Below are 12,594 nucleotides of genomic sequence, written 5' to 3' on the forward strand. Positions count from 1 at the left end.
CTTCCATGGCCTGCATACTTACCAAACATGTCATCCATTGAGCATGTTTGTGATGCTCTGGATCGACATGTACGACAGCGTGTTCCAGTTTCTGCCTACATCCAGCAACTTCGCACAGCCATTGAAGAGTGGGACAACATTCCACTGGCCACAATCAACAGCCTGATAAACTCGATGCGAAGGAGATGTTGCTCTGCATGAGGCAAATTGGTGGTCACACCAGATACTGACCGGTTTTGTTATCCACGCCCTTACCGTGACCAACAGATGCATATCTGTGTTCCCGGTGATGTGAAATCCATAGGCAAGGGGCTAATGAATTTATTTAAATTGACTGATTTTCCTTATACTGTATGAGCAGTAACTGAGTAAAATATTTGAAATGGTTGAGTTTATACTTTGTTCAGTGTGGGGTGTGTGTGGTGCCATTTGGGACATGGACAATAAGTAATTGGGCGGTGCTGCAGGACTATTAATATGGCATAATTACAGACTCTCCTGAAAGAATATATAAATAAAAAAATGTCGTGTTCATTGGCAGTGAAAGTACTGTAGTCGTGTTGTCTATATTCTACAGTAGACAGTGCAGTTGTCCATCGCAAACCAGGTCTGTGTCCCCATTTGAGGTCAGCTGGTCGTGCTGCCTAACAGTGACCGTACACGTTTTTTTTCCCCCTTCCCGACAGGCATTGTTGTTGTCATGCTCAAGGGGCATGTTCTTAATGTGAGGGGATGCTCCTCTGAAGACGAGGAATGTCCACCAACATGGAGGCAGCCATCTGACATGCCACGGGTCAATGTAGCGCCTCTCTCCCCAGCCTCCCAGTCATTTTAATGGCCTGCCAATGGTAGAACTCATCCTCCTAAAGAATTCTATTATTACATAATTACGAGCCAGTAGGAAAATATAGGGGGAGCAGCATGCGAGGGAGGCTCCATGTGAACGCTGTGAAAGGTATGCTGCCAGAAACCTGATGGTGGTTGAAACTGCTTGCCTATTGAAAGCAGATGTGGACCACTTCTAGGCTACTCCAACACGGCTCCACCCTGACTCACCGCTCCGCTGACTCCTCTGACCAGTGTTAGAGAAGCGGCCATCTTTCTTCTGCTGCTGGTTACATTCAAATGTTACATTTTGGTTTTAATGGCGTACGCTGTTCACATAGGCTACTTCAATGAAGGCCTTTTTTCCCCGCAGAGAGCGGTCTCATCCGTCCACTGACTGTTGTTTGGAACGGTAGTTGAACACGGGTAATTATTGTCTTTTGCGTGTGTAATTCATGGCAGCCTTTTGGCAGTCTGGCTTGAAAGTGGCTGCGAAGCCAGGAAAAATGCAATGTTGATGAGATGAAGACATCAGGTTGTTTTTGAATGGTGAAACAGCAGTCAAATACTTAATTTTTCCCCCTCCAATGGAATGTTAGCTCAGGATTAAACATGAACATGTCCCTAAATGATGTTGGATTCTCACAATGTGGATAGTGGCTATTCACAGCACTGTGAGAATCAACTTATGGATCACTTAACCTGACAGAACAGGGATGTGTCTCAAATGGTGCCCTATTCCCTAAGTGCATTTCTTTAGAACAGAGCCCCTATGGGTCCTGGTCAAAAGTAGTGCACTATGAAGGGAATAGGGTGCCATTTGGGACATTAACCTGTTCTGACACCATCCGGACGGTAGCGATCACAACTTGGTGGGAATACATACAATAGGTTCTGCTGAACTGTACGTCCAATGAGAATTAGCCAGACAATTATTCTTGAGTCTCTGAGAGGCCAGCTCCAGCTGTAATCCACTACAGGTGTCTTCCAGAATGCAAAGTTGAAAAGTAATTCTCTGTACAAGACCTTTTGAGAAATACCGGGCCAAATAAACCATAGGCCTATTTCTTGGGGAATGGAAAGGACAAGGCCTTAGTTCCAAATGGAACCCTATTTCCTATATAGTGCTGTACTTTTCACTAGGACTTTGGTCAAAGGTAAAGCATTAAATAGGACATAAGGTGTCATTTGAGAAGCAGACAAAACGTCCGATGCATTTATTGATTTGGAGCAGCGTCTTGTCTAAAGACACGAGGGATCAAAATAGTTGCTTCACATGGAAACGGTGGCAGTATAAATCGCTCTGCTTACATGATTAAAATAACAAACTTCAGCTTCCCTTTGATCATTTTCCTCTCTTCATTATGAGGCGATTTCGTTGTAAAGTCTGCTTTTATCCCAGAAGTATTGGCCTTGTTATGGCAAGTAGTAACGCTTGATGTGGTGATACATTGGGTGCCAGTAGCGTGACTCAAAAAGCACTAGAGACAATATTCCTCGCTTTGTTCCTCATGTCTCTCTCCCTGTTTACTTGTCTTCTTGCATTCCTGGGTATTTCGATGCTCTTCGGGAGCTAGCCTGTATGTCCAGGATGGATCAGCAGTCAAGGCTCTCCTCGGCTGCCAGTGCATTGATCCATAGTCCTGTCGCAACCTTTGTTTTCATGCCATTTTTCCCTTGACAAACCAATATGGTACTTGTGTCCGTTTTTTGTATAAACTTGACTCGGTGTGTAAACAACCCGTTGTTTCTCCTATACTCGACATGTGAACGTGGTCATTTGGGATGTTTGAGGTCGAGAGGTTGACCACAATAAGTTTTGTGAACGAGAAGTCTCGACTCTGCTTCAAGATTTCTGTGGCACTGAACGTCAAGCAGCTGAGGTTTAAGAGGAAATGCCAGTGTCTGTTTGATTTAATAACGACTTTAAACCTAGTACTGCTATTTTTGGGCAAGCCTGAGGAGGACTGGGTACAGCAGAGGTAATATTTTATTGAAACTGAGAGGCTAGTTTGACAGACTGGAATGAGAGTGGTCGATTACAGAGAGAAGCTGGACTTTCGCAGCTTTTTTTGTTGTTTTACCTCCCCTAAGACTTTTGAGTTCCATATGGAATCAATCTATTGTCTATGAGCTGTCGAGCCATATTCATTTGTATGTTGAATCTGAAATGCGTACCAGCTGCAGCTGTTAATTTAAAGCCAGTATGTGCAAGGGCTTGTATTGCTTTGCAGAGTGAGACCCATGTAATGTTCATGTTTTGGGTTTACCATGGTTCTCCTCTGAAATGGTATTTTACAAAGTCCCAGGGGTTCAAGGTGAGGATGGTTGGCAATGCTACCACCGGAAACGCAGAGTGGGAGAGAGATTGCCCATCCGCTTTCCTTTTATTAGCTGTGGTCTCTGCCTGTAGATTTGTGATGCTTCAAAGACTTGAGAGAAAATAAGCTGTAGTGCGATTTTTATGGAAGTCGACAAGAAGTGAAATGAATCGGAGAAAGGTGGGAAGCTCCTCCAGATAGACGGGTGATGTGAGCAGTGTTTCACAGAGCTTCTGTACCTGTTCATCCCTGCCATATCGTGTGCCCTTACAGCACCTGTACTCCACTCTTCACGTGGTGTTATTAGCGATGGCTACTGACCTGGGACAAAAAGCATTGAGAGAATGTAAACGTCAGAGAGGACTAAGAACTTGAGTAATACAATATGCACTGGGGATAGGAGGTTGTGGAAATTTACCTGGATAATTATACAGACATTAATTACTGCCACAAGTAGCATTTGTTGTATTCTGGGAAGTCGGAAACGCCGAGAGTAATCAGTATCTTCCCAGTTGGCTTGCTGATTGTTGATATCAATGCTTATCATTTGTTTTTGTAAATATCCTATTGTTTGCTGTGTCCATTTTGTTTTAATTAGGCTATGGGCCACAGATTCAGTCAGTATCACACACCCAGGGAGTTCCTGTGCTCCAACTCCAATTGTATTGAGAAGATAAATGGATGTATGTGAACACATACTAGGCATGGGGATTGTCACGGAGCTGGTGTCAGTCAGTGGCCTAAAAAAACTAATCTGCTAGTTAAAGTCATTTCTTACGGAAACCGTTATGATTGTGAGTAGCACACCGTTGGGCTGTGTTTCAACCATGACCATTAACCCCTGATGCCCCATTTTTCTTCTGTTTTTGTATAGTTAAAATCCACTGAAACACATCCTTCTATTCCCAGGTGAGAGGACACCCTGAGCCCCAGGTCATGTGGTCCAGGAATGGGAAAGCGGTGATAGCTGGAGATCGCTTCGCCATGGAACAAAGTAGCCGTGGAACCTTCAGCCTGGTGGTCCACGGTATCCAGGAGGAGGATGCGGGACGTTACACGTGTGAGGCAGTCAACGATGCCGGAAGTCGCCAGGTCACAGTGGAGATCACTGTAGAAGGTACAGAAGCGCCTTCAATTTGTTTCCCAAATGGCAGTCTAGGCTTCCATTTGGAACACAACTTGACCCTCTCCGTCAGCCAACCAGATAGATAATTGAATGGTCTGTCAACAAATGTTTTGGCAGGGTCCACTGGCTTTGCTTTGTAGCTCCTTTTCAAATGTAGCATGGAAAGCAGACTTCTAAGGAACCCTGAGAAATGCACGGCCTCAAAAGCTCATGTGAAATTAAAACCAAGACTGTGTCAAGTATTTTAAACACCAGCACATTTATTCAACTCTATAAAATATAAGATGTCCTGTAATATGGGCTTTTATACTGCTTTTATACTTTGCCCAAGTGATGTTTTAACTCAATGTAATGATAGGGATAAGGTTGAGTATGGATCATCTTCAAAAGGACCACTTTGTTTTTGATTTATTGCAGATAATGTCCTTTTCTAATTCCCCGTTCAGAAGGAACTCATTAGAGCAACCCATCCAAAGCCAACAGAGGTTTTCGTCCTAAATGGCCCCCTATTCCCTATATAGTTCACTACTTTTGACCAGAGCCCCATAGGCCCTGGTCAAAAGTAGTGCAGTAAATGGGGAATATGGTGCCATTTTGGATTTATACTGTCCTGTTAGCATAAGCGGTGTTAGCACACTTATTTTTTTTTATATTCCTTGGTGTAGACATGCCAGCTGTGCCTTTCCATTTCCGATAGTTACACTGTGGATACTTAGGTAACATTATGGATGATAGAGGGGGGCCGGCACCTACTGCTTTCCGGGGAGAAGTAGAGGATGTCCGAGTGTTTCCATACATTTTGTTCAGCTTTCCAAGATCATAAACAGCTATTTAGGCACCTCAGGCTCACTAAACATTAACATATGGAGCATGCCCTTTCTAACAAGTAGCAGAACAAACACATCTTACAAAGCATTGGACTGAGATATGAAGCATTCTGCAACACTGCCCATTCATTTACGTGCTGCTGGAATTTCACCAGCAATATATTCTATGGCTGTCTCCAATGGCACCCTATTCCCTATATAGTTCACTACTTTGGACCAGGTCTCTGGGCACTACATAGGGAATAGGGTGCCATTTGAGACTCGTACTTTTAGTTTTTTTTATTCCATATCTGAGGCATGTTTTCTCTTAGGGAACACGGGGAAGAAATACAGCCTCCCCTCCTCCAGTAGAACAGGGTAAGATGTCTTTGGTTGTGTCCCAAATGGCACCCTATTCCCTACAAAGTGCAGTACTTTTGACCAAAGCCTTATGGGCCCTGGTCAATAGTAGGTCACTATATAGGGAATACGGTGCCATTTGGGACATTTTTCTTTGCACATGGTGGTATGATTTCTCTTTTTTTTTAAATCAACCTTCCTATCCTGTTCCATCTGTAACACCAGAATATTTGTTGCATGAGATGTTTAATCTTGTATTTTTTAAATTTAGAATAATGCAGATATGTTTTATGTTGGTGTTAAAGATATAGCCAGTCAGTCATATTGCTATATTAAGTCATTATTAAAATGTAATTTGTTTGTTCAAGTGATGTTATTGAGCAGACACATCTTTGGACGATAAGGTAGTGAGTCATTGTGTTTTCTCTGACTCCAGCGGGCGCTTTGGAGTTCCAGCGGTGGAGAGCAGGCCCAGTATTTGGGGGGAGAGCCCCCCCAAGTTTGTGACAAAACCCTCACGTATTTTTGTCAGAATGGGACAGACTGGCAAATTCTCGGCCAAAATCACAGGACGTCCACAGCCCCTGGTTACCTGGCTCAAAGTGAGTTGGAACAGAGAGAGTTTGGCAACTTCTGTAACTTTGCCCAAGTTTTCCAGATCTCAGTTGTAATGTTCTTGGAATTAGGAGGGAATAAGTATGAAATCTGACCAAGATTTCTAGAAACCTGAGAATTTAGGGAAAGTTACTGGAATTTTGCAACTCTAGATGGTATAGAGAAGACATTCTGTCTTTCAAAGATGGAGGATGATGAGTCTTCATCTCTGAATTTCTGACTTCACTCTCTTCCTCTCTCCCCCTTTCTTCCACTTTCTCTGTGATGGATGGCTGTCGCAGGGAGATGAGGAGCTCCATGCTTCTCCCCACTTCAACATGTTTGAGAAGTCCGGAATCCACTTCCTGGAGATCCGAGACGTGTTTGTAGACGATGCAGGAATGTACACCTGCTCTGTGGCCAACAGTGCTGGGAAGGCCACGGCTACAGCGGAGTTGATCGTTCAGGGTAGGACACTGCAACCAATCACACAGCCTGTTATTCAGCCATCAGCCGTCAACACACAGGCAGTGTCCCGAATGGCACCCTATTCCCTTTGCAGTGCACTTATTTTGACTTGGGCCCACTAAATAGGGAATAGGGTACCGTTTAACGTCACAGTAAATCATCAGCAGTGCCAGTTCTGAATACTGAGTTATATTTCGGAAATATAGATGTTGATTCGTATTTGAGAGGGGAAATTCAGTGTGTATCCATTCCTTTTTAGGTTCAGGCAGTGACTCGGGCATGTGAGTATGTATCTCATAAAATTCCCTGCATAGTGGTATTACTGTGTGACTACATGAGTAAGAATTTTTGTGAGTTGGCTGAATTTCTAGAAAGTATTTCCACAATTTCTTCACAGTGAGGTGTTCAATCTTTTGACAATGTCATATGTTACTACTTCTACAGCCTAAGTCCCTCGGCTCTGGTAGTACCTGTCCCAAAGACAACTGACTCACCTGAAGTCAAGCCCACAAGTAATGGCCCGCTCGCAGACCAACGATCCCCTGCAAAAACAGGAGACGGGACTGAGACCAGGCTCACCACTCTCACCAGGGAGACCAAAGACGGCACAGAGATCAAAACTCCAGCATGGGAGACCAGCGCAGCATCTCCCAAGACCACCGTCGTGACTTCTCACAAGCCTCCTGCGGACCTGCCAGACAAAGCCCCTAGAAAGCCTGGTGTCTCTCCCCCCAAGACTGCCAGCTCCACAACCCTGCAGCACCACCTGGGAGGCCAGGGCGCTGCAAGGACCAGCCCTCACCCCCAAAGCAGAGCCCCTGAGAGGGATACAAGAGATTCATTGAAACCCCCCCCAAAGGGAGTCCCAGAGCCATCTCCAGAGCCCACCAGAGAGACCAGAAGGCAGACCAGAGAGAGCCGGTCAGAGAGGGCAGCAGTGACCGCAGGAGCTCAACCCAAATTTGACTCTGTACCTCAGAGCCAGGATGCTACGGAGGGGACCCCAGTCACATTCAAATGCCAAGGTGATTCAAAACATTTCGCGATTCCATGTTTTCAGATGTTAAAAAATAAATACATCTATATTTAATCTGAGAAAATAGTACATGACCTTCCCAACACATTCACAACTTTTAGATGTTTTTGACATTTTAAGAGGCCATTTGGACAATGTTCACTACTAGCTACTTCATTGTTGCATGTTTATCCCATTAGATTGACTGTTGATGTGCTCTTCCAGTCTCAGGTTCTCCTGTGCCTGGCCTGAGCTGGGTTAAAGATGGCCTCCCTTTGAGACCCAGAGCAGGGCTGACCTTCCAGCAAGATGGCAACACACACATCGTCACTGTGACCAACGTCCAGAAGAGGGACAGTGGAACTTATGGATGCACCATGACCACCAGCACTGGGAAGGTTTCTTCTACTTGGATCCTCGGTGTCAAGAGTAAGTACTTAGGATGCATCCCAAATTGCACCCTATTCCCTATATAGTGCACTACTTTTGACCAGAGCCCTATGGGTCCTGGTCAAAAGTAAGGCACTATATAAGGGAATAGGTTGCCGCCTGGGATGCAGTTTTACTGTAAATAAGTACATTTAGCTTTAATAGGGTGAACTAAGGCCCGTGTTGTGTAGGCTCATTACATTACTCCTTTTCAGTGAACAGGTCTATGTTTGTGAAAGTGTAATAGTTTTGAGCAGTTTCTGGTTTCTGGTGCTTTTGGGTAAAAAAAAACATCTAATTCCTTTCCCCTGGCTGTCTCAATCAAAACATGGTAATGATGAAGTCAGGATAAGTGAGCACATTGAGGGTAAGTCCATTCCTCTGCTACAATGCTGAGTTGATCTCAAACGAGACTGTTGCGTTTGGAAACGAGACTGTTGCATGTCCTTATAACCCCCCAAAAAGTTGCTTGTTTATTTAATGATAATCAAAGTGAAACTATTTTAGTGGAGGATTTGGAGAGGTTTTGATATCTTGTCTAGTTGTTTTTGTTTGGACTTGACAGACTGGCACCAGTCGACCAGTGATTCAATTTGCAGCAAAAGGGGAGCGTCTGGCATTTTATATTGTTTATTTTCTCTAATTCAGAACAGTGCCAAACACTATGCAGATTCAGTTTGCTTGAGACGAGCAGTATATATTTGTTGGGAGTGAGCATCCTTTAGGAATGACTGTAACAGTTATTGTCTACCTATGCCATCTATTGGAAAGAAGGAAAATTGCATCTTGTCAGATACCCAGTATGCGTCCCGATTTTCCCAAAGTGTGGCACACTGGCACACTCCCCGTCATCGATATAAAAGCTTTGGTTTGGTGTCAGCTTTGGTTGGAGGGCATTTCCAGCATGGTCAAATCTGAGATGGGAGTGTGCAAGTACACACTTTGGGAAAAGGGTGCAGAATCACAATGGACCTCCCCCCACTTTGCTAATACCACATTTGTCACTCTTAGACTGACCATTACCACACATTCCATTTGAAATGTACTGCAAGGCTCCAATACAGCATACTGTAAATGTTAATACACCATCTGTGTACTCCCTCCCCTGCAGACCCACGGCAGGAGGGCAAGCCCCCGGCATTCAGCACAGTCCTGAAGGGATGTTCAGTGAGTGAGGGCCAGGACTTCCTTTTGCAGTGCTCAGTGGATGGAAAGCCTCGACCTGACCCCTCCTGGCTCCTAAACGGTGAGAGAGCCTATCATCTCCCCCTGCAGTAAGAAGGGTTGCAAAAGTTTTCCAAAACTCATGGTTGAAGGATTCTGGAATACTTCCTGATTCTGGGGAATCTTCCAACCAGGATTTCTGGAAACCCCAGGAGTTCTGGGAAAGTTGAGGGAATTTTGTAACCCTTCCCGTACCAGTCATCACGTCCAGTTATGCCGCTTTACCCACTAGAGGGGGGTGACTTCCTGTTTTCAAGGCTTTGCACCCACAGGACTGACCAACTAAAATCAGGTCCATTTCTATGAAAAGTGAAGGATGATATGAGAAGGGGGAGGAATACAAATTTCTCTGTACTCAGAACCCTCTTGAACAGATCAGCTAGACAGGGGGTGTGAGTTATTGTGTGTGTGTCCCAAATGGTGCTCTATTTCCTATATAGTGCGCTACTTTTGACCAGAGCCCTATGGGAAGCCATTTGGGAGGCATTATAGTAGTTCTGCTACTGCTTTCTCTCTCAGCCTGAGGGCGGCCGATCAGAGGACCACCATTTCACAAGTCTGGCTGCTCTGCTGCTGAAGGCTCATGTGTCTCTGTACCACGTCCAGATCACACACCGAGTGTTTATTTTTCATCTTTAACTGCTCCACATATTGAACGTCAGGGGAAACCCCCTTGAATGTTGTGTTTTATAAGGTTACAATAAAAAATGTAACCATTGGCGTTGACAATTGATCTAGTAGAATTTCAACAGTGAAACCAGGTTATAGTTTTGTGATTTTTCTATTTGTTTTTATTTCTGTTTCTGTTTTCAGACTTCATCTACTATTTTTTTTTATTTAGTTTGAGTATTCTAAAATGTCTATTGTTTTTATATTGAGTTTCAATTTTAATTTTAGGGACAGAAAGTAGCACGTGTGGGAGGCTAGGATCCATAGTGTTTTTTCCAATCCATTCAGATTGATTTATGAATTATAATTTAAATGTAACTTAGATTTAAAACGAGTATTGTCTGCTGCGCAGTTCAAAGCTATGGCCAGCTCTGGTCATGGGTCTTCTTTTGCCTGTTGTGTAACAGCTTGATAGCCTTGACTATGTTCGCCCTGTTGTCAGTTAGGACGAGAAGGATCTTCTCCTCTGGTATGTCCAATGTGCAGTCAATTACCTCTCCGGTGTGCGGATGCTAAATCCGATGGAGGTTGAGCAATGCATGCTGTGCCTTGTTGAAGGAGGGGTGACAGAAGCTGGCTGAAATGGTCATAAATGAAGCAATCAGTCCTTTCATGCTCCGTTCGTCTACGCCCAGGGTTATTTTTCATGCCTCATTCAGAATGTCATACCTTTCTGGGTTGCTGTATCAATTTGCAAAGCAATCAACCCATTTACTCTAGCACCGGCAGGAGTTTTGAATAAAATACAATTCTATTTGTCACATGCTTCATAAACACTGCTGTAGACTAACAGGGAAATGCTTACGGCCCTTCCCAACATTGCAGAGAGAAAGTAACATGTCATTTTTAAATTTGCAATGAGTAACTACAGGATACCAGTACCGAAGGGGTCCAAGCCTTCGGTCAGATGCCAAGCAGTTGCTATACCAAGACCTGCGACATTTTAGAATTCTGGATCTGGACCCGCTCGGGTCCCAGACCGGTTCTTGGGTATTCGGGTACAGGTGGATCCTTGAAGACCTCTAATCTGTGGATCTGCTTGGGTGCTATATACGAATTGGAGTGGGTCCAGGGTGTCTGGGATGATGATGTTGATGTGAGCCATGACCAGCCTTTCAAAACATGTTATGGCTACAGATGTGAGTGCTACAGGGCGATAGTCTTTTAGACAAGTTACCTTGGTGTTCTTGGGAACAGGGGATATGTGGGTTTGCTTGAAACATGTAGGTATTACAGATTGGGTCAGGTAGAGGTTGAAAATGTCAGTGAAGACACTTGCCAGATGGTCAGCGCATGATCTGAGTACGTGTCCTGGTAATCCGTCTGGCCCTGCAGCCTTGTGAATGTTAACCTGTTTTTAAGGTCTTACTCACATTGGCTATGGAGAGCATGATCACACAGTTGTCCGGAACAGCTGGTGGTCTCATGCATGGTTCAGTGTTGCTTGCCTCGGAAGCGTGCATAGAATGCATTTAGCTTGTCTGGTACTGTAAGTTTGCATCACTGGTCAGCTTGTACCTGGGTTTCCCTTAGTTATTTGTGATAGTTTCCAGGCCCTGCCAGATCCGACAAGCGTCTGAGCCAGCATAGTAGGATTCGATCTTAGTCCTGTTATTACGCTTTGCCTGTTTGATGGCTTGTCGGAGGTCATAGTGGGATTTCATATAAGCGTCCGGGATTAGTGTCCCGCTCCTTGAAAGTGGCAGTTCTAACCTTTTAGCTCAGTGCTGGTGTTTCCTGTAATCAATATCACCAAGCCGGTGACTGGATGTGGTGAACACCTCAATGCCATAGGATGAATCCCAGAACATATGCCCATCTGTGCTAGCAAAACAGCTGAGCTTCCGCTTCATCAGACACTTCCGTAATTGAGCGTGTCACTGGTACTTCCTGTTTGGAATCAGGATAATATACACTGAACATAAATATTAACACATGTAAAGTGTTGGTCTCATGTTTCATGATATATGTACAAAAAGCTTATTTCTCTAGCATTATTGGTGTTAGGGAGCACTTCTCCTTTGCCAAGATAATCCATCCACCTGACAGGTATAGCATATCAAGAAACTAATTAAACTGCATGATCATTACACAGGTGCATCTTGTGCTGGGGACAATAAAAGGCTACTCTAAAATGTGCAGTTTTGTCACAACACAATGCCACATGTCTCAAGTTCTGAGGGAATGTGCAATTGGCATGCTGACTGCAAGAATGTCCTCTAGAGCTGTTTCCAGAGAATGTAATGTTCATATCTCTACCATAAGCTGTACTCAATTTCATTTTAGAGAATTTGGCAGTGTCCAATCAGCCTCATAACCGTAGACCATGTCTATTGCTTTGTGACGGGGCGAGCGTTTGCTGATGTCCATGTTGTGAACAGAGTGCTCCATGGTGGCAGTGGGGATGTGGGCAGGCATAAGCTACGGACAACGAACACAATTGAATTTTATCGATGACAATTTGAATGCACAGAGATACCATGATGAGATCTTGAGGCGCATTGTGGTGCCATTCATCTGCCACCATCTCCTCATGATTGGGGCGGCAGGGTAGCCTGTACTCAATTTCATTTTAGAGAATTTGGCAGTGTCCAATCAGCCTCATAACCGTAGACCATGTCTATTGCTTTGTGACGGGGCGAGCGTTTGCTGATGTCCATGTTGTGAACAGAGTGCTCCATGGTGGCAGTGGGGATGTGGGCAGGCATAAGCTACGGACAACGAACACAATTGAATTTTATCGATGACAATTTGAAT

At 44.4% G+C, this 12,594-nt stretch overlaps 1 protein-coding gene across 2 annotated transcripts in view; it reads left to right on the top strand.

Annotated features, from left to right (window-relative positions):
• LOC109870693 (myosin light chain kinase, smooth muscle) overlaps positions 1-12,594 on the top strand; it is an 82,160-nt gene that overhangs the window by 26,705 nt on the left and 42,861 nt on the right. For both annotated transcript variants that reach the window (XM_020461290.2, XM_031805658.1), the window contains exons 4-11: positions 4,056-4,263; positions 5,411-5,456; positions 5,875-6,040; positions 6,335-6,500; positions 6,760-6,781; positions 6,945-7,525; positions 7,741-7,944; positions 9,056-9,190. In XM_020461290.2, the coding sequence (XP_020316879.1) occupies positions 4,056-4,263; positions 5,411-5,456; positions 5,875-6,040; positions 6,335-6,500; positions 6,760-6,781; positions 6,945-7,525; positions 7,741-7,944; positions 9,056-9,190 (1,528 nt within the window). The remainder of the gene's footprint in view (positions 1-4,055; positions 4,264-5,410; positions 5,457-5,874; positions 6,041-6,334; positions 6,501-6,759; positions 6,782-6,944; positions 7,526-7,740; positions 7,945-9,055; positions 9,191-12,594) is intronic.

Source organism: Oncorhynchus kisutch, linkage group LG26 (assembly GCF_002021735.2).
Source record: "Oncorhynchus kisutch isolate 150728-3 linkage group LG26, Okis_V2, whole genome shotgun sequence".
NCBI lineage: Eukaryota > Metazoa > Chordata > Actinopteri > Salmoniformes > Salmonidae > Oncorhynchus > Oncorhynchus kisutch.